Here is a 24,384-nt window from a genome sequence, read left to right as displayed (position 1 = left end):
CGACCGGTGGCGGGGTTGCCCGCCTGCCCCGCTCTGCAGGCGTCGCGAGCGGCCAAGCGTTCCTCCCGGGGTCGCCGTGGGAACGCCATTGTTGCACGTCTCCATGGCAACCGCAGGGCCCGCGGGAGGCACGTGGCGCCCCGCCGTTGCCATTTGCGGCGGCCCCGGGCGGGGCGCGAGGCGCGGAGGGGGCGCTGAGAACGTTTGCGAAGCAACCGCAGGAAACAAACGGACGGCGACAGAGGGAGGCGGCTGAGCTCACAATCCCCGACAATCCCCCTCCCGCCGGGCCCCGCCTGCGCCATGGAGGGGGGGCCGCAGGAGGAGCCCCCCCGGCAACCGCACCCCCCAGCCGGGCAGGAGGCACCCCGCTTGGAGCACCTCCTCCTGCACCCCCTCACCAGGCAGGGGGGCAGGGAGCCGCACCTCCTGCTCCTCCCCCCCAGGCCGGGGCCCCTCCCTCAGCTCCTGTCCCCCCTCCCCGGGCAGGGCGCCCCCTGCAAGGAGCTGCACACCCTGAATGGGCAAAGTTCCCCCAGCAAGCAGCTGCTGCCCCCCACGGCTGCGCTGGGACCTGGGGAGCAGCAGGAGGGGAGGGAGCCCCCCCGGGCGCTGCAGGGAAAAGCAGCGGAGCAGGAGCAAGAGGGCCAGCTGGGGTGCGGCGGCTGCAGCAAGAGAAAGAGGGGCGAGCTCAAGGCCGCCGCAGCCCGACGGGCAGGGAAAGAGGGGACCCAGCTCGCGGCCAGCGGCACCGTCAGGAGAGGAGGGGATCAAAAAGGGGGGAACGCAGAGGAGAGCCAGAAAGAGGTGATGGTGAAAGAGACTGGGGGGGACAGCGTGGCCTCGGGGACTGGGAAAGAAGGAGCAATCAAGGCAGAGCAGGCAGAGGCAGCCGGTGAGGACTGCAAGGGGAGGGAAGAAGCTGTGTCGTCCAAGCCAGCTGGATTCTTCAGCGGCCCGACTCATGCCAGCAAAGATGCCCCCGCGGCTCAGCCGGCTGGTGGGTTTGGAACACAGCATCCTCAAGACCTGAAGATCCCATTGACACTCCATCCAGTACCCTCTGGGACCAGGATCCAGTTTCAGGGACCTCCACCTTCTGAGCTGATCCGAGTGACTAAAGTGCCCCTGGCCCAAGTGCCCCTTAAAATGCAATCCTTACTGGAGCCTTCAGTCAAAATTGAAACTAAGGATGTGCCCCTCACAGTGCTGCCCTCTGATGCAGGTATTATTCTATGGCAGTGGCATCGGAATGTCCAAGGCTTCAACACATGTTGCCCCATAGTTGGAATTCTAGCGGTTAGGAAACACAAGTGGAAATGCTATTGAAGTACTGGCCTTTCTATGTAAACTGTATCCATATCATTTCCACCTGCACTGAGAGTGTAAACATACAGGGTCACATTCAACCTGGGTTTTAGAGGGTTCAGCTCTGTTGATGTCTGTGCAGCTGCTTACTCCAGTTCTGACTTTAGCCCCCTGTAGCAGGTGTCTGATTCTTAATTATAAAGCCTAAGATTTTCAAGACTAGGAGCCTAAAAGCAGTCTTTAAAGTCCTTGTTTAGGCACCGGCCCGATTTTGAAAATGCAGGGCTTAATCTTTGAGTGGATTTAAGAGCTCAATTTTGACCTTTAAAATTAATTTCTGTCCTAATGGCTAATAGACCCTTGTCCTTTCATTGATAATGCAGGGTTTAGGTGATGGGTGCATTTAGAAATACCTTTCATAGAGGGACTGCTTGCTAAGTGAATTAGTAGTGGAGTGGAAACCTTCCACCTTTAGGTCATCAGCTCAAATCCAGCCTTATTGGTTGTGATTGGAAGTTGATTGCATCTGATGAGCATTTAGTAGATTCATCAGTCCTTCCAGCAAAGGTATCCACATCTCACAAAAAACTAGCACCATCTGGCAGACTTAGCAGAGAAGCCAAGAATTGAATGGCTATGGTCCCTGCAAGGTCAGGGTTTAGGTGCATTACTGTTGCACTGTGCATAAGCTTGCACTGATACTGTGGTGCCTTTATAAACATATGCATTACATAACACAATAATTAGTCAAATGAAAACAAACCCCCTACCATTTTTTTTATTATGGTGAAATTAGCTGTGATCTGTATGAAAGGAGAGAGAGAGACTATGCCACAATACATCCATTATATGCGTCTGACAAAGTGGGTATTCACCCACGAAAGCTTATGCTCCAATACATCTGTTAGTCTTAAAGGTGCCACAGGACTCTGTTGCTTTATGCCACAATAGCAGATACTGTAATGTCAAATATTTAAATTAGTCTTTATGGAGTATTTCACTTGTGGCTAGTCATTACTCCAGTATTCTCTTAGTTGATGACATTTAAATGTTTTTTCCAGGGGCAATTCTCCAAATATGTATGGAGGCTTGTGGGTTCCAGAATCCGGGTGTTTCTTTTGTTTGGGTTTAGCTGGATTCTTTCTTTAAATATGATTTACGGTAACATTGCATGTGCTGTCTGCCTAATGATATTCTTTCCTGATTTTTGTTATGTAGGGATACCAGATACCCCATTTAGCAAAGACAGAAATGGCCATGTAAAACGTCCAATGAATGCATTTATGGTGTGGGCAAGAATTCACCGGCCGGCACTAGCCAAAGCTAACCCAGCTGCCAATAATGCAGAAATCAGTGTCCAGCTTGGATTAGAGTGGAACAAACTCACTGAAGAGCAAAAGAAGCCCTATTATGATGAAGCTCAAAAGATTAAAGAAAAGCACAGAGAGGAATTTCCTGGTAAAAAATGCATATACTTCCTTACACCTGCATGTTTTAAAAGTTTGCATTACCCCAAAATGTTGACTTTATAAAGTGCTCATGGCCTAGTGCAGTATTCTGCATGGACTGATACAGATGCCCAGGGTGGGGGAAATGGCAGGCAGAGAGCTACGTGATAGGCAAATGAATCTAGTCCAGTAGGATTGGGAAAGGAAAAGCCATATAGGGAATGAGGGTCAGTATGCTAAATGGGAAGAAGAAAACCCTGTGTGGAGGTGGGTAAGAGGAGGGTCCCCAACTCCTAATGTTTGGTTCTTGGAGCACAGTATTCTGAACTTTGAATTCCCTGTGCTTCTAGAGTTATTTGTTCCTTAAATTGTAATATTCATTTAAGGCATTTTCCTAAAAATTAATTTTATCAGATACTATGGTGACAAGGACATAGAAATGCCTATAAATAGATTAAATAATTTTTTCAACCTTAACTGTGGACTAACAGTTTCCTGTCTGGGAGTAATAATGTAAATAATAATAGCGTCCAATACCCATATAATTAAAAATAAAGAAATCTATATCTATAACACCAATTACAAGTTAGATTATTAAAATTCAAAGATTTTCAAATCTAATTTACTTTTCATCGGTTATTCTGTTTCTTTATATTTTTCTTTTCACTCAGCTTGGGCAAAGAAATTAAACTAGTCAGTTTCACTTTCTAAACAATTTTTAGTGAGTTTCACTTTCTGTTTTCCATGCACAAATATAATGCTGCAAAGCTGTAGGAAATGTTCGGTTGCAAAGCTGTAAGGGAATGTTAAAGCCAAATACAAATGTTAAATCTGAACAAAAATCCTCATTTTCATTGGAAACACATTTATTAATATTAGCTTAGAAATAGCAGGAATACCAAGGGTCTCATTCACCCCTTCTTACTCCAATTTTCGGCTGTCTATATTACACTATTGTAAGTAATCCAGAGGTGAATCAAGGCTCAAATCTGGTTTTCTGTGTTTTGGCCGGAGGATTTGTTGGCGATCTCAGATGTGGAATGAGACTTTTTTCAGCCTTTAGCTGAAGGGGGCAGGGTAGTGAATCTTTAACAAAGCATTTTTCTCCTGAGTAATTTAAACAGGTGAAAAAACCAGAGTTTTTAAACTGAATAAAAATCACTAAACTATAAGGTGCTACGTCCTTTATATCTGTGATGTCATAATCCTACTTGTTCTCCAGGCTGCCACAGAGTATTCCAGAGTAGACAAGATCTGAATTTCTTATGTCAAAAACAAACAGACGACAAAACATAATATTAAACACCCCCAAACATTCAGGCCTCCTTTAAGCATCATAACCGAGACAAAAAGTCTAATGAAACCTAATTGGTATAAATGACCTACCATCATCTTTACAAATCTCTTACTATTTGATTGGTGTATGTATCAGAGGCAAACCTAGTTCTGCCTGCAGTAATATATGCACAGCTCCCATTGGGTCAAATTCTTCCTTAACTATTACATCTCTACAGTCTCACTGGTGTAAATGAAATTTGCACAGGTGTATTTGAGAATTAGAGAGCCAGTGAGATTATAAATCTGGAGCCATATTTTTAATATTACCATATTTTTTCAAAATAAAGTCCAAGATGCATTGCCATTTTCTCCTGTACCCTCCCTTCATAATGTCGTGTTAACCTGTGCCACACTGGCCCCTCTGGTTTTCTGATCCTGTATCTCCTCCACCAACCACATAATAACGTATGTTAATATGAAAAGAATGAGAGAATGTGCCAGTTTCATCATACTCTCTGATAGGGTGCTCAGTCTGCCACTTTATTGAAGTGAAAGGGAGTTTTGCTGTTAACTTCAACTGGAAGAGGATTTGCCCTTGTTGTGGATCCATACAGACTTTTCAGAATTGTGGGTGTCGTAGTTTTTCATGTCTTGTTACAGTGCAAGAAACTGGCCCACACGTCTATGAAACCTGCCTTAAGCTTTCTCATTTACTCTCCCACAGGCTGGGTTTACCAACCACGACCCGGCAAAAGAAAGCGCTTCCCATTGACTGTCTCCACTGTATTTTCCGGCACCTCTCAGAACATCATCACTACAAACCCAACCACAATTTATCCTTTCCGATCACCCACTTACTCCGTTGTCATTCCCAATGTACAGAACAGTATTGGACATCCTGTCTGTGAGTTTGTTCAATTAGTTTTGGTGAATTCATTCAATAATAATAAGAAAATTGTATCCTGTATAAGGTCAAGCGTAAGCCAGCATAAGAGTGTTTAAAGCAACAATCCAGTGGCAAAGCTGCTTAAGAGGACAAGGTGAAATTTGTCAGAAAAATTGTCACAGGGAAAGATGTTAATAAGGTGAGGGCTGCATTTTTAAAAGCTGCACCTAAACTTGCAGGTGCAACTTTGCACACAATTTTCTAGATGTACAGTGTTTTCACAGCCACAGTTTTGCATGCACAGCAACTCAGCTTTGCATACACAACTGGAAAATAATTATGTATTTAACTAGCTAATTTGCAAACTGTGGTAGCCATGTTGGTCCCAGGATATTAGAGACATAAGGTGAGTGAGGTAATAGTTTTTATTGGACCAACTTCTGTTGGTGAGAGAGACAAGCTTTCACGCTTACACAGAGCTCTTCATGTCCTGAACAAGAACTCTATATAAGCTCAAAAGATTGTCTCTCTCACCAACAGAAGTTGGTCCAATAAAAAAATTACCTCGTTCGCTTTGTCTCTCTAATTTGCAAACACATATTCGGTTTGAATACACAAATCCAAGTTTCTGTACACACCAAAACCTGGTTATGAGAGAAGTGTGCACAAAAAAGTGCATGTGCAAAGTTGTGCCCACATCTAAACTATTGTATAGTGTTATTATGCTGCCTTGAATACCTACTCTGTTTCATCCCAGAGGTGGCTATACTTTAGTTGTAGTTGAAGTGATTCCTGAATATATTGTTGTGAAGGACAAAATTTTCCAAAGTGCCTACATTCCAGTGACTTGGGATTTAGGCTTTGAAGTCACTTAGGCACTTTGAAAATGTCCCCAAAATGCTTTGGAATCGTTCTGTAGGAGAGGCACACTCTAAATGATAACTTTAATGTCATAAAAATGATACAGAAACATGTCTGTAAATTATGACAAAGTGAACAAACACTGCCTGGGTGTGTCCTTTTTCAAAACAAATGAAAAATAACAATTTTGGGGCAATTTGGTATTCCCACTTGATTCTGTTTCTTAGGGCCACAGTAGAACTAAGCAGGTTTACATCAGCTGAGAATGTATGCATATATTCTTTATGTATACATTGCAGGTCCATACTGGCTTGCTAAGTGGCATATGATTGTGAATTATAGGGGTGTTTTGCTGAAGATGCTCTGGAGAGATGGGTTAGAGAGCCCTGTAATGGCAGCATTTCAATAAAGCAGCGTTGGAGTTAACCACATGTCATCCTTCTTAAATTTGCTAATACACTTAATTACATTCAGATTTGGATATCAGTGTGACAAAGGTGGGTGTGTTACTCAGTAGAGGTGAGAAAACTGTGTTTGGTTTCTGAGGAGGGGATTTCCAAGGACAGAAGAAATGTTGAGCTGTCTCTGTTTTTGGTTTGGGAGATGGAGGAGGACAATACAGAATCCGCCCGGGAACTTAGCGTGTCTGTCTTCTTTCTATTCTATAAAAAGCGGCAAAGAGTCCTGTGGCACCTTAGAGACTAACAGAAATATTGGAGCATAAGCTTTCGTGGGTGAATACCCACTTCGTCAGACACGTGGTGGAAATTTCTAGAGGCAGATATAAATATGCAAGCAAGAATCAATCTAGAGATAACGAGGTTAGTTCAGTCAGGGAGGATGAGGCCCTCTTCTAGCAGTTGAGGTGTGAACACCTAGGGAGGAGAAACAGACTGATTCTTGCCTGCATATTTATACCTGCCTCTGGAAATTTCCACCACATGCGTTTGATGAAGTGGGTATTCACCCACGAAAGCTTATGCTCCAATACTTCTGTTAGTCTATAAGGTGCCACAGGACTCTTTGCCGCTTTTTACAGATCCAGACTAACACGGCTACCCCTCTGATACTTTCTATTCTATGTGTAGTTAGCTAAAGTGGTACTTATAAAATGCTCTTACTGGAACCCTTCCATTCATGATTGATCAATAATCATTTCTGTTTTCAAAAGGTGAAGCCCCTTCTACTATCCAGCTGCCAGCTCCTTCCATTCAACATCCAGGTCCAATTACACTTTTCCAGCCGAGTGTTGGAAGCACCACACCAGTGGCTGTCCCAGCTCCAAATCTGCCCCTTCACCCTGTAATTCCACCACAACGCTTTGCTGGACCTGAACAGACAGAAGCTCATCATCTACCTTCCGGATCAAGTTGTTCCGTAAAGAGACCTATCCCAGTTTGCATTGAGAGCTCCAGCAGGAACCCAAGTAATGCCAGCACCACTCACTCCAGATTTCCTGTCTCTAATAGTCAACCCCCTAAGGAGTACTCAGGTGTTTCTACTTGTCCTAGAAGTGCACCAATTCCCCAGGCTCCTCCCATTCCTCACTCACATCTCTATCAACCTCCTCCCATTGGTCATCCAGCCACTCTCTTTGGAGCTCCTCCTCGATTTTCGTTTCATCACCCTTACTTCTTACCTGGACCCCACTACTTCCCGTCAAGGTAATTAAGTCATTCATTTAAATTCTAGCGAGAGCATGTATGTGCTAAAGGTCAATGCAACCTACTGCTTATAGAAAGAGTGCAAAGAACAGCAGACTGGTCAAATGACTCTCAGTGCAAGAATGCAAGGCTGTGCGGGAAAGTGGGCTTAATGCCACCTTAACAGCTCCCCAATTGTGGAACCTGGCAGCCCGAGGCTGCTCTCAGTTGTACCCAACTACCAATAGCTCCAAGCCATTGTGTGTTCCAAGCTAACAGTAAATAGAAGTGCTTGCTGCCCCGCCACCCAAGTCCCAGCAGTGCAATTGAATTCAACAAAAATATATTGAGTAAAAGTTATGGAAATAAAAACAAATAACTGGGCAAGCATTTGAGCTGGTTACATAGTACCCCAAACACCTTGGTGGGGTTGTCTCTATGAAAAGGGATAGTACTGAGGTCTTACCAGATGGGAAGAGCCCTGGGGATGATATAGCAAATAAACCATAGTATATTCTTTGCACCTTTGGGTTAGTCAACTGGAGAAGAGCAACTTGAACCAAGAACTCTTGGTTTTGTACACCCCCGATACAGTATTTCAGTGTTGACTAAACTGACCACGTGCAGAGGGACTGCTATTGGTTCAACAGTGACCGCCTGCAGGCTCCAGTGCCTTGTAGCAGCCAGTTGAGCAACAGCCAAATGTGCTGTTCAGGCCCAAGAATACCTGCAAGCCAGCTAGTGCACAGAGATCAATGAAGAGAATTCACACTGCACAAACTCTGTGTCACTTTGAATGGAGAAATGAGCGAGCTCAGTGTTCATTTTCATAGCTTATTTTTTATAAGTAGCCAATTTTCCTATATTTGATCACAAATGATTACAACGATCACTCTCCAGCTGGAGGCGATGCTTAAAGATTTGGGGCCACATTCTGCCTTGACTTACACACTGCACTCTCCTATTGATCTCAGCAGAATGTGCCTGCATGAAGTCAATGGGTAAATCAGGGCAGAAGATGACCCATGAAAATTGAAAGACCTTAATGGACAGATCGTATCTGCAACACAAGTCAGTCTGTGGGCATGTGTTAAGTTCAAGAACCTTAAATAATAGACCAAAGTTATCATCACTTGAACAACACACTATAGCATTGATGCATTGGTGCCTGCCTTCACATTGGGCACTAAAGCTGAGCTGAGCTTTGGCCTTTGGTCTCCGTCATTAGGCAGAGCTCACGAGCAGCTTGGGGGGTGGGTTTTTTTGCTCATATCATAACAGTCTGTTTGGTGTTCTAAAACAATTCATCTTTTTTGTGTAGCACTGATTGTGCAAATGAATGTGTGTGAAAAATTGTGTGCTAAAAATTAGCAGCTGGATTGAAGAAATTTAAGGAAAGACCTCTTGACCGTGTTTGTACCAGCTGCTTTTGGGATCCTATCCATGTGCTCTCTTAAGAGATATGAATAGTACCACTGAAGCCTGGATCTGCATTGTACCAATACATATCGTTAAACTATAATATCATTAGAGAAGGGCTCTATTACTTGTTTCACACACTTTAGTTACTCTACAGTAATATATATATATATATATATATATATATATCTATGACACTGAATAAATTGTAATACACTTTGGCCCTCTGGGTCCTGAATCAGGATAAAAAATCAGTTATTAGTTGTTTTGGGGAGCAATTTTTTATCACCTTATATGATTCTTTTTCTGGAGTTTCTCACTTTCAACTATCAATTGCATGATGTCTAGGGTGACCAGACGTCCCGATTTTATCGGGACTGTCCCGATATTTGCTTGTTTGTCCCATGTCCCGACCGATGTTAGGTCAGGACACTGGACAAACAAGCAAATGCTCCGGAGACGGAAGTGCTCGCACCCCCCCCCCGGTCCCGACTCCGTCCCCTCCTTCCCCCATTGGCTACCTCCCCAAATCCCCGCCTCTTCCCCAGGCTCACCATTCCTCCTCCCTCCACAAGCGCTGGAGGGAGGCCCCGGAGACGCAGGGGGAGCGGGGTGCCGTGAGTGAGAGTCCGGCCTGGCCCCAGTGCAGGCAGGACTCAGTCAGGCGGTACTTGGAGGGAGAGTAGGGGGGCAGCCCGCGGGGGGAGGAAGCGGCCGATGGCCAAGCTCGGCGGCTGCGGTTCTGGTGCCCGGGCCTGAACCCCCCGAGCCCGGGCCTGTTGCGGGGACCCAGCAGCGCGCACGCTGTGCCCAGCCCCTGGCCAGTCGTGTCTGGGCTGCTGCCCAGCTTGTGCAATCCCACGGCGGCCCCGGGTCGGAGGCATCGGCAGCCCAGCCCCGTTCGTTCCCCTGCGGGACCCGAGCGGGACGGGGGGGCTGGGGCCTGCTGCCCCCACTCCGGGGCCGCCGCGGGATATTTGACCTGGGTGATCTGGTCACCCTAATGATGTCTAGCCATGTATCCTAGTGGGGTTCTCAACCTATGTACCATTCTAGGCCGCATATGCAGTGCTCTCTGTGTTATGTGCGCCATAGCCACACATATATATACTACCTGAATGGCCCTGAGGATGTTACATGGGCAACAGCTGTGTGCTGACTGGGCTGCAAGCAGCCCACGGGTTGTGAACCACTGATGTATCCTCTTTACCTTGTATACTCTGAGGGACAGGATTCCCTGACATCCTTCTTGTTTACTAACAGTCTAGCAGCTGCAACACATGATTTAAAAAGGAAATAAAAGGAATTTTTTTAGCCGTCTCCAACTCCACTATAAACGGTGGCCTGCGGAGATCACATAAACTGGGTTAGAACATAAGAACGACCATATTGGGTCAGACCAATGGTCCATTTAGCCCAGTAGCCTGTCTTCTGACAGTGGCCAATGCCAGATGCTTCAGAGGGAATGAACAGAATAGGGCAGTTATCAAATGATCCATCCCCTGTCATCCAGTCCCAGAATCTGGCAGTCAGAGCCTAGGGACGCCCAGAGCATGGAGTTGCATCCCTGACCATCTTGGCTAATAGCCATTGATGGATCTATCCTCCATGAACTTATCTCATTCTTTTTTGAACCCAGTTATACATTTGGCCTTCACAACATCCCCTGGCAACGAGTTCCACAGGTTGACTGTGCACTGCGTGAAGAAATACTTCCTTTTGTTTGTTTTAAACCTGCCGGCTATTAATTTCATTGGTTGATCTCTGGTTCTTGTGTTATGTGACAGGGTAAATAACACTTTTCCCCCCACACCATTCATGATTTTATAGACCTCTACCATATCACCCTTTAGGTTATGATGCTTGGTTTTACTATTTGGGTATGTTTGATAAAATGCTTGATAGAGTGTAGGACACTATTTTATCTGTGACATTACAGTAGAACCTCAGAGTTACGAACACCAGAGTTACAAACTGACCAGTCAACCACACACCTCATTTGGAACTGGAAGTACGCAATCCGGCAGCAGCAGACACACACAGAAAGCAAATACGATACAGTATTGTGTTAAACATAAAGTACTAAAAAATGGGAAAGTTTAAAACAATTTGACAAGGTAACTGTTTCTGTGCTTGTTTCATTTACATTAAGATGGGTAAAAGCAGCATTTTTCTTCTGCATTGTAAAGTTTCAAAGCTGTATTAAGTCAATATTCAGTTGTAAACTTTTGAAAGAACAACCATAATGTTTTGTTCAGAGTTACAAACATTTCAGAGTTACGAACAACCTCCATTCCCAAGGTGTTTGTAACTCTGAGGTTCTGCTGTATTTACACTAATAAATAAAATTGTTTTTTAAAAAACAACTTCTTGGGTGTATCCAGCAGCAACAGAGCTGCATATGTAGGCTGGTGTCTCTGTCATAGACCCTGGGTCTGACTCTCCTTGTATATAGGGTGGCTGCAGTGTTTATAGAGGTTGGTGTGTTTAAATATCTGACTACTGTATGAATTGGCTAATGCAGATCATTAGGGTAACTTTCATCTTCAGTCCCCAATAGAAATGAAGCCAGTCTTATGTAGTCCTTTTGCAATACAACTTAGCACCATGGCAGAAAGCTTGATTTATCGTCTCTTGGTCTCTTTCACTGCAGCACGTGCCCGTACAGCCGCCCTCCATTTGGCTATGGGAATTTCCCCAGCTCAATGCCCGAATGTCTTGGCTTTTACGAAGACCAGTACCAAAAGCACGAGGCTATGTTTTCTGCTCTGAATAGAGACTATCCTTTCAGGGAGTACCCAGATGAGCGCACACAGAGTGAAGATTCCCGCAGCTGTGAGAGCCTAGAGGGAGTGTCTTATTACAACAGCCACAGCCATAGCGAGGAGGAATATTTAACCCCCATGCCACAGCTGGATATTGGAGCCTTGGAGAACGTTTTCACCACAACCCCGTCCACACCCTCCAGCATCCAGCAAGTCAATGTGACTGACAGCGATGAGGAGGAGGAGGGGAAAGTGTTAAGAGATTTGTAATTTTTAAACCAAATGATAACAATACACAGGAGGCTTTTAAAATATTAAATAAACATTTCAGTCCTATAATATCTTTTTAGTCAGTGTGTTCAAGGAGAAACCCGAATCACCTCGGCGATAAGTGCAGATTGTTTTAAGAAATCTGATCATCCTTTAGCATTTTGGGAGGCCAGATACAGACCTGGGGCTGTCACGGATTTCTCTGGGTTTTCACCTGCTCACATTAGGCCTGCATTTGGGCCCAGAATCATGAAGGCATTCCTATTCAGGAAAGCATTTAAGCATGTGCTTAGCTTTAGGCCTGTACTTAAGTGCATTTCTGAATAGGAATGGACTTAAGAATGTGCTTAAGTGCTGGCCTGAATCAGGACTCTGGCTTTCTGTGTTCCAGGACTTGCATTCATTTTGGCAGTTTTACTTTAGGAATTTTAGCAAGTGAAATAATTCTGTCTGTATGTCACAGATTCTTGAACAAAATGTAATTCTTGATGCAATAAAATGCACTGGGGGCTAGGGATTGGGGTCAGGAGTAATTCCCTCATGCTTTCAGATTTGCCCTTTGGCTACCATGGTATATTTATTTAACAACATAATTTAGTTTGTTTTTCTATATAAGCTATATTTGTGCTGCAAACTGTTGTGTAATACATTGAAAATGTAGGGTCCAATTCTACCACCCATACTCACATTAAATAGTATCTTATTGTGCAAGAGTCCCATTGATTTAAATGGGGACCATTTGGAGAGTAAGGTGCTATTCAATGGGAATCAGGGTGATAAAGTCTAGCCCTGTGAAATAACTTATACTGGTGGACTATGATTTGATCCCTGAGTATAGTTAACATTAATATCTATACAATACCTATTTTAAATTTGTTAGTTGGAAAATGTCTCCACTAAATTGTAAGAGCAGATGAGATACAGAATTTTATTGCCAAAACTAGTAATTCATGTCACTAAACAATTTTTTTCTTTCTTTTTCCTTTCTTCCCATTTCTTTCACTGGGAATCCCATTGTTCTGCTTCTGTTCTATTTAAATAAAGTCACATGAACTGCATGTTGTTAGTGCTGTATGTTGTGATGACAAACTTTATGGTGTATATGAAGAGGACCTGATAAGGGCCTGACCTGTTGCACTCAGACCCCTGTATGATTATAACGCAGATATTCTAATCATGTTCCTTGTTTAGCAGCTAGGAAAATCAGACCTGTTGCAAATTGAGGGCCTGCTCCTGCTCCATTTGAAATCCAGGGGGAAATTTGCCATTGACTACAGTTGGACTTTTGAAGAGTTAAAATGGGAGTCTCCAGGGATAGTTTGTTCTAGAACACTGGACAGGTTTTCTCAATATAAATAGCATAGATACGTGTTGGATTTCCTATCGATAATATATCCCAGGTTTTAAGGTGTCTAAGGCTTTACCCAGTTAAAGAACATAGCTAGGTTCCATTTACACGACACATTGTGACCATGTTGTAACCAGGTCCCCTGATTCTATTATATCTGTAGTGTGGATGGGCCCTTAAGAGAAAAGGCTTATAAATAGCTGAAAATGCCTGTTAGCTCCTAAATTGGCTTCTGACTGAAAGCTGATATGGCGCTGGAGAATGCATGTGGGCAAACGCGCTAATTCCCACACAAGCATGTTTCCAAAGTGTAAAGCAGCTGTTTGCAGGATTACTCCCTGAATCTGACCTCCCTCTCCCCCCACTTTCCCTTTTATAGATCCCGGGGATGGTAAAAGGAGACACTGGACTGGTCCATTACAAGGTGCAGGAAGCCAGAGCTGCTGCTTTCCATTAATAGTCTGAATGTTGTGTGTTCTCTTGGGAGGTTGAGGTAACTAACAGAGATGTCCTTTGCCTTTTGGGGGGGGAACTGCCCCGAGAGCTCTCCTTTGGCCATCGTTTGGCCCGTGAACCTCAGTGGAAATTGGGAGCACTCAGCATCTACTCAGGGTCTGAGCCTACACAATTGGGGTCAATGGGAGTGGCACCGGGTGACTGGCCCCTTTAAGAGGGAGCAGGTGCGGGAGGAGGAGAGGTCCAATACACCTGTGACTGATTACCTGTTGCCAAATTGGGCTTAGGGGAAGGCACCCAGGCCTTATAAAGGGGGACACAGCAGCAGGGGGAAGAGGTGCTCTCTGTGGATCTCTCTGGGCCAGAAAGTGAGAGTGAGTGTGTGGAAGAAGGCTGAGCTCCAGCTAGGAAGAACTGGGAGTGGCTGTTTGGTGAAGAGCAGACTGGGACAGTTGAAGAGCACTAGGACTGGCAGAAGATGTCGAAGCTGAGTATGAACTATTGTGTTGTGGTGGTGGACTTTCACAAAGAGATTTTTCTCCTCGGTCTATGTTGGTCATTTGGATTCCTCACGTTTCAGTCTGTTGTCCCTTATTGTGTCATGATCCCAAGAATTCTCTGCTCCTTCAGAAGGTTCTCTAGCTAAACCAGAGAGGTCAGCATGTGGGCTGAGTTTTTCAATGTTACCTCAGCATTTTGATCACCCAATTCTCTTTTAATTTTCAGGAGAATTCTGTAATCAATACACTCACTATAGGCAAGGGTCCCTCTGTCATTTAAAAAGGCAGTTTGTTAGTTTGCATTATAGACATCTACACACAACAGAGGAAATCATGGGGAAATGCCCACTACGCCATGCACTAACCCGATGAGTCAAGACCTGGTCTATATACAGTTGTGGTACAATATAACAGCTTAGGTCACAGATGTGATTATTCCCCCCCCCCCCCCAGTATAATTATAACTATATAACTCCTGTGGACACAGTCATAGCAATATGAAGGTGCCTTTTGTCAGTATAGCTATTCCTCTTATGGAAATAAGTTATATTCGGATAAGCATATTTGTACAAGAATAACTGTTTCCGCACTGGGGGAATTGCACCGTTTTTAATAGGCAAGTATAGTGAAATCAGTACAGTTTTTGACCCATGAATTTCATCACAGCCAAGGTCATTCAGTTGTAAATGGAGAAAGCTCCAGGGTAATTAATCATCCTTTGTCTTAATGTCACTGATCCCTCTTTTAAAAAGCACAAATGGTGGCTTGATTTTTGTGTGTGTGTGTGTTAGTCCCATTAAAAACAGACTAGGACCAAGCCCACATCCAGTAGTATACTGTCAAACTATGGCATGTCTCCCTGCTTTGGAAAGGACAGCTGCTCTGGGCTCTGCAAATATTTCCTGCCATTCTGAATGGAAGGGGGAAAACGGAGGCTAAATCAGATGATTTGGGACGAGCTGAGCCCTTCCGAACTGTCACCACCTGAAATAGTGAAGTCAGCTGTTAAATTGTCAGTTGCTTCTATTGAATCCCAGTCTCCTCCCTTTGATAATGTCAAAAATATTGGGCGACAAAATGTTTTAATACAGAAGGATTTAATATTCTGTTCAAGTCTGTCAAGAATGTGGCTGCTCCCTCGGTCAAGGCAAGTGTCTCAAATGCTGAGGTTTGACAGCAGCAAAGCAGTGTTCCCTTCTCTGTCTGGGCCCGCCATTTTTGGTAATACTTCCTCCAGAGTCAGTCTTTTAACAGTGATTCCTTAGGCAGCCTTTCCTTTTCCCCAAAAGAGTTCCCCTGAAATATCACTGAGGTTCTTTTAATCTGATGCAAATCCAAACTATTAGAACATAAGAATGGTCTGACCCAGCATGGCCAATGGTCCATCTAGTCCAGTATCCTGTCTTCCAATGATAGCTGGTGCCAGATGAACTGAACAGAGCAATTATTGAGTGATCCATCCCTGTCGGCCAGTCCCAGCTTCTGGCAGTCAGAGGTTTAGGGACACCCAGAGCATGGGGTTCTAGTCTCTGAAGAGGTTTATTACTTTAACAAGCATTCTTTCTATTTCCTTGTTTGAATGACTCCTAATTCATGATGAAGGAAGAAGAAGAATTCTTTGTCCTTATATAGTGTCTTCGATCCAAGGACATTAAAGTGCTTTACAAACACCAATGAATTCATATTAGCTTCACAGCAACACTATCACATTGGCAAGTGTCATTGTCCCCATTTTACAGGTGGGGAGATGGAGGTCCTTGTTTTTAGACCTAACTAACCATTTGCATGCAACCATCCTTGTTTTGTGTGCTCATTTATGGTCACTGTGCAGGAACACTTTCAAATTTGCCTACATCCCATGGGAAGTCCATGGTAAGGCTGGGAACAGAATCCAGATTTCCTGGGTCCCGATCTGGTGCTTTAATCACAAGATCAGCGTTAGCTAGACAGCAGAACTGGGAAGCACACATAGAGGCGTTCCATTACCTCGATGTGACTATCAATGAAGTTACTAAATAGTCTACAGCTGACCGTGCAGGTGTGAATCAAGCAAAATTCCCCTCGACTTCAGTAAGACTTTTCTGAAGAAAGGGGTACAGGAAGAGGCTTCAGAAGTGCTAGACAGGATGTGACTAATTCCTTTGCCACAGGCAGTTAGTGCAACCACAAGAGCCCTGTTAAGCCTAAAATACTCTGGGCCGCTCCATGTGAACATGTCTGAACAATAACCAATGCACAACTGAACAGTGTGAGATTATATTTTTATAGAGGGGGTTTCTGATGAGGTCAAAGTCATATAACCAAAATCCAATGATAAAAGTACTGTCATATAAGCCACAAGGACTCCTGTCCTTTTTGCGGATACAGACTAACATGGCTGCTACTCTGAAACCTGTCATATAATGTGTAATTATTAAATGTTTTATTTTTTTTATAATTCTTGGGGGCTACCAAAAATCACAAATACCTCCTGACTGAACTCTATAATGATTACAACATTTTTGGCTCGATCTTCTGACTGAAGAGTAAATGTGGGAACTTTGGAAGAAGGTTTGCTGCATTATAGGAAGTTTTCAAAGATATGCCAGGCATTTACACAGCCATTGCATAGGTGTCTTTTCCATTTGCATTACCTGTAGTTCAATATAGGTAGTAAGAGGACAAAGCCCCGTGGTGCTCTGTCTGACACACTGTCTTCTGTAAGAGTATCATTCCAGACTGTGATACAGACACAACTTCCGTGGTGGTGTGGATGACTGCATACCGGAGGGAGTGGGTGCCAGCGGTTAGAATGGGGATCTGGAAATCAGGAGTCCTGGTTTCTGTTCCAGCTGTGACACTGATTCATTGTGAGGTTAGCTTCCTGGTTTCTGCTCTGACCTGTGAGACTCATTCATTGGATGAAGCGGGGAAAATCATTTAACCGCCCCATGCCTCAGTTTACCAATCTGTCAAAGGTAACACTCCTCTGCTCCACTGGGGTGTTTTGAGGCCCTGCTGTGACCCTGTATTGATGCTACTCAGACAAGGACTACTTGCCCCATTGACGTCATGGGACTGCTTGCATCAGTAAGGGAGGTAGGGACGGGTCCTATACTAGCTAGTTAAAGGATGAGTGCTTTGAAACAGTTGGGCGCCAGCCCCTGTGAAGCCGCGTTCTTCTAACACGGTTTGTTCACCACACTGTGAAAAGTAGACAAGGGGGGGGGGAAGATCCTGATACTACTAAAGCTGTGCCACATACTTTATCTTTTTCTTTCTTCGGACCAAGGATCTGCAGAACTTACTCAACACCAGCTGTCCTCTGCTCTTCCCGCAAGTCAGCTGCCATTTTGAGGGCAAATAAGATCTGTCTTATTTATTATGATAGTATCTAGGAGTCCCAGTCATGGATCAGGTCCGCATTCTACTAGCTGCTGCACAAACATAGAAGAAAAAGTTGGCCCCTGCAAGTCTTTGTTCTCTCTCTCTCTCCCTGATTTGTGGAAAGCTTAAGGAGCTGGCAAGACACACAAAACCACCACTGGCCAGCTGCTATTGTAATATTTCCTAGAAGAAGTAGTAACTGTCACAATCTGGCTCAATAGCTCTCTGGAAGGACATCGGTCTGTTGGGTCCCCTTTGCTCCGATGCCATCTGGGCCTGGCCAGAGCCAGGGCACTGTTCCTAGCTCTGGGTCCCTAAGGGTCTGTCTATACTGCAATTAAACACTGGTGACTGGCCTGTGGCAGCTCACTCGGGCTCGCAGGGTTTGGGCTATGGGCTGTTTCATTGAGGTGTAGACGTTCCAGATAGGGCTGGAGCCAGGCTCTGGGACCTTCCCTCCCCCATAGGGTCCCAGGCTCCAGCTTGAGCCAGAACATCGACATCACAATTAAATAGCCCCCTCGTCCAAGCCCTGTGAGCCCGAGTCAGCTGACCTAGGCTAGTCCCGGCTGTTTAACGGCAGTGTAGACATACTCTAAGGCACACTCCCCCGTGCAGCCCCCCTCTCCTTGGGATGTAGGGCTTTGCCGCCTGGCCACCCCAGAACCAAAGACTTGGCCCTGTGGAGCCCCCAGCTGCACGGGCGTTCCGCCTTTCTGCAAGCTCCCGGAGCATCTCGATGGAGTTAACCCCTTCAGCGACAATGTGGAAGCAAACCAGGAGCACGGGCTTAGCAAATGGATTTCTTAACCACAGGCACTTTTACGCTCAGGAAAGCTCTAGAGTGTCCCAGATCTTGGCAAACTAACAAACCGTCCTGAGTTGTACACCCTCTTACTCTGTCCTCACCCCTTCGGTTAGCCTGAGGTCTGGTCAGCCTGTCAGACTAGGCAAAATTCCTCCTGCCTTTTCTCGCTCACTAGCCTGGTCTTGTGGCACCTGGCCGTGGGTGACCGCCTTTCTCAGAGAGCATCCCCCCTTAAATACAGTCTGTACCCTGTTTGCCCTGTGCCCAGATGGGACATTCCAACCCCCACCCATGCGTGTCCCAGGTAGGGTGACCAGATGAGATGAAGAAAATATCGGGACACATGGGGGAGGTCTGCCGGCAGAGCGAGCAAAAAAAAAAAAAAAAAGCCGAGTGCTGCCGGCGGAGCGAAATATCGGAACAAATTGCGTCCTGACCAAAGATCGGTCGGGACGCGGGACAACCACCCAAATATCGGGACGGTGCCGATTTTATCGGGATGTCTGGTCACCCTAGTCCCAGATGAAGAAAAACCATTATACCCCGAGGTGGACCCATCACGGAGAGTCATTCACAGGTAACCCTTCTGCCAGGTGAAGTCGGCAGCAACAAGGGCCGGATTCACTAGCTAGAGGTTTGTCTTAACTCTACAAAACAGAACTGGCTACAGCCAACTCCCCCTCAGTAATCTGGGAAAACTTACCGCCACCGCCAGGCGCCTCTGAGAGGCACTACTTCCCCACTTATGGGTAAAACAAATTAGAAGTTTTATTACTAGGGAAAAGGGAACCAAGCATTGGTTTTGGAAAACCCCACCACCCCATTCAGAAACATAAGCAAACCACCCACTCCAGCGTACACTGGGCAGAATCCTTTGCCTCAGCTCCTCGCCCTGTAGTGTGAAAGTCCGACAGACCAGTGTTCCTTTCGGACCCCACTGCCTTCTCCCTCCATTGCACCCCACTCACAGCGGAGAGCTCAGAGGTACGTGGGTGTGAGTTCACCTCCCACCCTGGGGCGGGGAAGACATCAAGTGATGCTTCTGCTGCTATTTCTGCTGCAACTGGCCCACAGTTGCAGCTGTTCGCTCGGCGTCGCTGCCTGGGGCCCGCCTCTGCGCCGCCATGCACTCTGCTGCTGTTGGCTGATGCACTGGTGCTTTCTGCGCTGTTCCCTGCCTCTCTACTGCAACGTCTGCGGTGCCACATCTCAAGGTCCCGCTGTGACGGGTTGGATCACAGAAACCCCCTTGGGAACTGCCACCTGATATGCCGAGACTATCTCTGAGCCCGTTTTCCCTGCCAGCTTGGGGGTTAAGGGCCCTGCCTGGTTCGAGCCAGACAAGCTAGCCTGCTGCAAACCCAGACCGAGGTCTGAACTACGTCCCCCAAAAGCTGCAGGCTTAACTGAAAACAGCTTAAGAAGTGCTCCTGTCTCCAGCACCCAGATGCCCAGTTCCCAATGGGGTCCAAACCCCAAATAAATCCGTTTTACCCTGTATAAAGCTTATACAGGGTAAACTCATAAATTGTTCACCCTCTATAACACTGATAGAGAGATATGCACAGCTGTTTGCCCCCCCAGGTATTAATACATACTCTGGGTTAATTAATAAGTAAAAAGTGATTTTATTAAATACAAAAAGTAGGATTTATGTGGTTCCAAGTAATAACAGACAGAACAAAGTGAATTACCAAGCAAAATAAAATAAAACATGCAAATCTAAACCTAATACAGTAAAAAAACTGAATACAGATAAAATTTCATCCTCAGATGTTTCAATAAGTTTGTATCACAGACTGGACGCCTTCCTAGTCTAGGCACAATCCTTTCCCTGGTACAGCCCTTGTTCCAGCTTAGATGGTAGCTAGGGGATTTCTCATGATTGCCCTCCCCCTTTGTTCTGTTCCACCCTTTATATATCTTTTGCATAAGGCGGGAATCCTTTGTCCCTCTCTGGGTTCCCACCCCTCCTTCTAAATGGAAAAGCACCAGGTTAAAGATGGATTTCAGTTCAGGTGACATGGTCACATGTCACTGTAAGACTCCAAGCCTTCATTCCTCCCAGCCTGACTCACAGGAAGGCCTGCAAGCAAACAGAGCCATCCACAGTCAATTGTCCTGGTTGATGGGAGCCATCAAGATCAGGGCCGGCTCCAGGCACCAGCCCAGCAAGCAGCTGCTTGGGGTGGCCAACGGTGAGGGGTGGCACGTCCGGGTCCTCGGCGGCAATTCGGCAGCGGATCCCTCACTCCCTCTCGGAGCGAAGGACCAGCCGCCGAATTGCCGCCGAAGACTGAAGCGGCGGCGGTAGAACTGCAGATCGCGATCGCGGCTTTTTTTTTCTCTTTTTCTCTTTTTGCTGCTTAGGGCGGCAAAAACCCTGGAGCCGCCCCTGATCAAGATTCCAAACCACCATTAATGGCCCACCGTTTGCATAACTACTTTAGGACCTCAGAGTTATATTTCATATTTCTAGTTTCAGATACAAGAGTGATACATTTATACAATTAGGATGACCACACTCAGTAGATTATAAGCTTTGTAATGATTCCTTACAAGAGACCTTTTGCATGAAGCATATTCTAGTTACATTATATTCACACTCATTAGCATATTTTCATAAAATCATATAGAGTGCAACGTCACACCCGCCACTTACCTCAGCTCTCAGTGCTCACGGCTAGTCCAGGCAAGGCAGCCCCTTTCCCCACAGGAGGTCTAAGGCTTAGGGTACGTCTAGACTACCCGCCGGATCGGCAGGTAGTGTTCGATGTATCGGGGATCGATTTATCGCGTCTCGTCTGGACGCGATAAATCGATCCTTGAATCGACGCCCGTTCTCCACCTCGGCAGGAGGAGTAAGCGCAGTCGACAGGGGAGCCGCGGCAGTTGACTCACCGCCGTGAGGACGGCCAGGTAAGTCGAACTAAGATACTTCGACTTCAGCTACGCAAATAACGTAGCTGAAGTTGTGTATCTTAGTTCGAAACCCCCCCCACCCCCAGTGTAGACCAGCCCTTAGCCTTTGGCAACACAGCTCTGTCTGTTGAATACCTAGGCAGAGTAGGTGTGTTCATGTAAATACGCTCCGGTCCTGAAGTCTTTTCTCCCCAGCTCATCACTAGATATCAGGGGGTGAACTCATTCAGATCCACCTTACACAAAGCTGATGGCCCTCCACGGCTGCCTCTTTGATAGTCCCCTCCAAGCTGCCCCACCCCCTGCCTGGCAGGGCAGTGTCTGGAATAGACTTGCCTTCTCAAGGCCCAGGCTGGTTTTTCAACCCAGAACACACAGTGGCAGCTGGCACATAAAATGGGAGACTGGCTACAAAAATGGAAGTCACAAAACCAAATGGAGTTCACAGTTCGATACAGACATCTCCCCCCGTCACAGTAACCATTAAGGGGCCTGAACATTCTTTTAACAGAGACGTTTATAACAATCTCAGTAGCATCAGGAAAGCTCCTGGAATTAGGGCAAGACAGAAAATCATTACAGCCTCTAGCAAAACTTTCTTCCAAATGGAATCTTAATTTTCCATCATCATGATTTATTGGTATACTCAGGAAGACAACACAGATCCAGCATGCATATAGAAACCATCTGCAAACTGCTCCTTTCTAAGTGGGTTTGCTGATCACTCTCCTACAGTAATTTTTACTGTAGAGTTGAAAGTAGAGGATTTTATGGATCATACAGATCAATAATCTTCTGAAGAGTTTGGACAGAAAATAATGAGTTTACTTGGCCTCCTGAGACACCACAATATCAAATCACTTTCAAAGCACCAGAACCAAATGCCTTCAATCTCTATCTGCCTGTGCACTTTAACACTTGAGTTACCACTCAAGAAAGAGATCTTGGAGTCATTGTGGATAGTTCTCTGCAAACATCCACTCAATGTGCAGCGGCAGTCAAAAAAGCAAACAGAATGTTGGGCATCATTAAGAAAGGGATAGATAATAAGACAGAAAATATCATATTGCCTTTATATAAATCCATGGTACGCCCTCATCTGGAATAGTGCATGCAGATGTGCTTGCCCCATCTCAAAAAAGATATATTGGAATTGGAAAAGGTTCCGAAAAGGGAAACAAAAATGATTAGGGGTATGGAGCATCTGCCATATGAGGAGAGATTAGTAAGACTGGGACTTTTCAGCTTGGGAAAAAAGACAACCAACGGGGGATATGATAGAGGTCTATAAACTCACGACTGGTGTGGAGAATGTAAATAAGGAAGTATTATTTACTCCTTCTCATAACACAAGAGCTAGGGGTCGCCAAATGAAATTAATAGGCAGCAGGTTTAAAACAAACAAAATGAAGTATTTTTTCACACAACACACAGTCAACCTGTGGAATTCCTTGCCACAGGATGTTGTGAAAGCCAAGACTATAACAGGGTTCAAAAAAGAACTAGATAAATTCATGGAGGATAGGTCCATCAATGGCTATTAGCCAGGATGGGCAGGGATGGTGTCCCTAGCCTCTGTTTGCCAGAAGCTGGGAATGGGCGACAGGGGATGGATCACTTGATGATTAGCTGTTCTGTTCATTCCCTCTGGGGCACCTGGCATTGGCTAGATGGACCTTTGGTCTGATCCAGTATGGCTGTTCTTATGTTCTTACATTCTTACTTCTGATTTTTAAACATAGATCCCTCTCAATAAAAATTACATGCCTAAATCTTCAGGTCATGATCTCTAGCTACATTTATCATGAATCACAGGAGGACAATTCATAAAGAAATCCACATCTATGGGAGCACAACTTGCGGGATGGATGAAGTTTTAGCTGGTGTAGATCTCTTCACCTCAGCTCCACTCCATAGCTGCCCCTCTTACCCTGCTCTGTCCCCCTGAGCTCCCTTCCCTTCCCATGTAGCAAATCCCCTCCTAAGAAAACCCACCAATAGGAAGAAAAAAATAGTGGAACTAACGTGACGTTTGCTGCCGTCCCACTGCTCACGCAGCATGTGTGTCCAACCCCTTCCTCCACCTGGGTCTGTCTTGTCCATTTAGATTGCTGGCTCTTCGAGGCAGGGATTGTCTCTTTCTAGGTTTGTACAGCACCTAGCACAATAGAGACCCATTTTTGGCTGGCCCTTAGGCACTGCCCTAATAAACATGATTAATCATCCTCATCTTTGGGGAAAGTGTGGACATTCATGCTGGGAGTCTCTAGAAAATGTAAGCAAAAGTAGATAACGTGATGTGTTTCCTTGAATCAATGAATAGAAAAGGGCAGAAGAGACCATTATGGGCCCTGGGAGTTTTTCGCCTTCCTCTGCAGCATGGGACATGGGTCACTTGCTGGAGGATTCTCTGCATCTTGAAGTCTTTAAACCATCATTTAAGGACTTCAGTGGCTCGGACATAGGTTAGGGGTTTGTTACAGGAGAGGGTGAGTGAGATTCTGTGGCCTGCGTTGGTCAGGAGGTCGGACTAGACCCTTCGGACCTTAAAGTCTATGATTCTATGATCAACTAGTCTGGCCTGCAAAACACAGGCCACAGAATCGTAACCGGTAATCCCTGCAAAGACCCCAATAACTTGTCCTCATTTCTTCTGGTGTAGAATTGAACTATGAGGAAATGCTTCTCTTTGCCCTAGAAGGCCTAGTCTTTGCTTGAGCAACTCAAACTCTATTGTGTTTTCAGCTCTGGGAATTGGGTTCCCAGAGCTGAAAACATAGACAGAAGCACCAGGCTTCTGCATAGACAGACCTGGCCTCCCCCAGTGAGGCCAGGTCTGTCTATGCAGAAGCCTGGTGCTTCTATGCCAGCAATGTCCCTGGTAGCCTGTGATGGGGTGAAACTCCATCATGGACTAGGATGAGTTAAAAGCTGGTTAGTCTAATCTATTACACCTGTGCCATCATTAATTTGTTGAAGGAATGGGCCTAAGAGGCAGCAGATGATAGATTAATGGACACCTGGGCTTCATAAAATGCTGAGAGTGTTCAGTCTGAGGGTGTACAACCACAGGGAGTGGGTAGGTTTCTTTTGAAGACCCTGAGCC

The 24,384-nt window shown here is 45.5% G+C and overlaps 1 protein-coding gene across 1 annotated transcript; it reads left to right on the top strand.

Moving 5' to 3' along the window:
• Nucleotides 1-303: 303 nt before the first annotated feature.
• Nucleotides 304-11,878, top strand: SOX30 (SRY-box transcription factor 30). Its single transcript, XM_065410150.1, has 5 exons — nucleotides 304-1,225; nucleotides 2,527-2,766; nucleotides 4,759-4,938; nucleotides 6,953-7,445; nucleotides 11,497-11,878. Exons 1-5 carry the CDS (start codon nucleotides 304-306, stop codon nucleotides 11,876-11,878), a joined length of 2,217 nt encoding a protein of 738 aa, XP_065266222.1.
• Nucleotides 11,879-24,384: the final 12,506 nt, after the last annotated feature.

Source organism: Emys orbicularis, chromosome 8, assembly GCF_028017835.1.
Source record: "Emys orbicularis isolate rEmyOrb1 chromosome 8, rEmyOrb1.hap1, whole genome shotgun sequence".
NCBI classification, from domain to species: domain Eukaryota; kingdom Metazoa; phylum Chordata; order Testudines; family Emydidae; genus Emys; species Emys orbicularis.
Note: the sequence above shows the minus strand (reverse complement) of the source record. Positions and strands in the feature narration are given on the sequence as shown.

Bases quoted from the DNA above. Each gene is read 5' to 3' on its own strand.
- SOX30 (XM_065410150.1), top strand. From the start codon at position 304: ATGGAGGGGGGGCCGCAGGAGGAGCCCCCCCGGCAACCGCACCCCCCA. The intron at 1,226-2,526 runs GTATTATTCTAT...TTTGTTATGTAG, and splicing joins AGTGCTGCCCTCTGATGCAG to GGATACCAGATACCCCATTT. The intron at 7,446-11,496 runs GTAATTAAGTCA...CTTTCACTGCAG, and splicing joins CCCCACTACTTCCCGTCAAG to CACGTGCCCGTACAGCCGCC.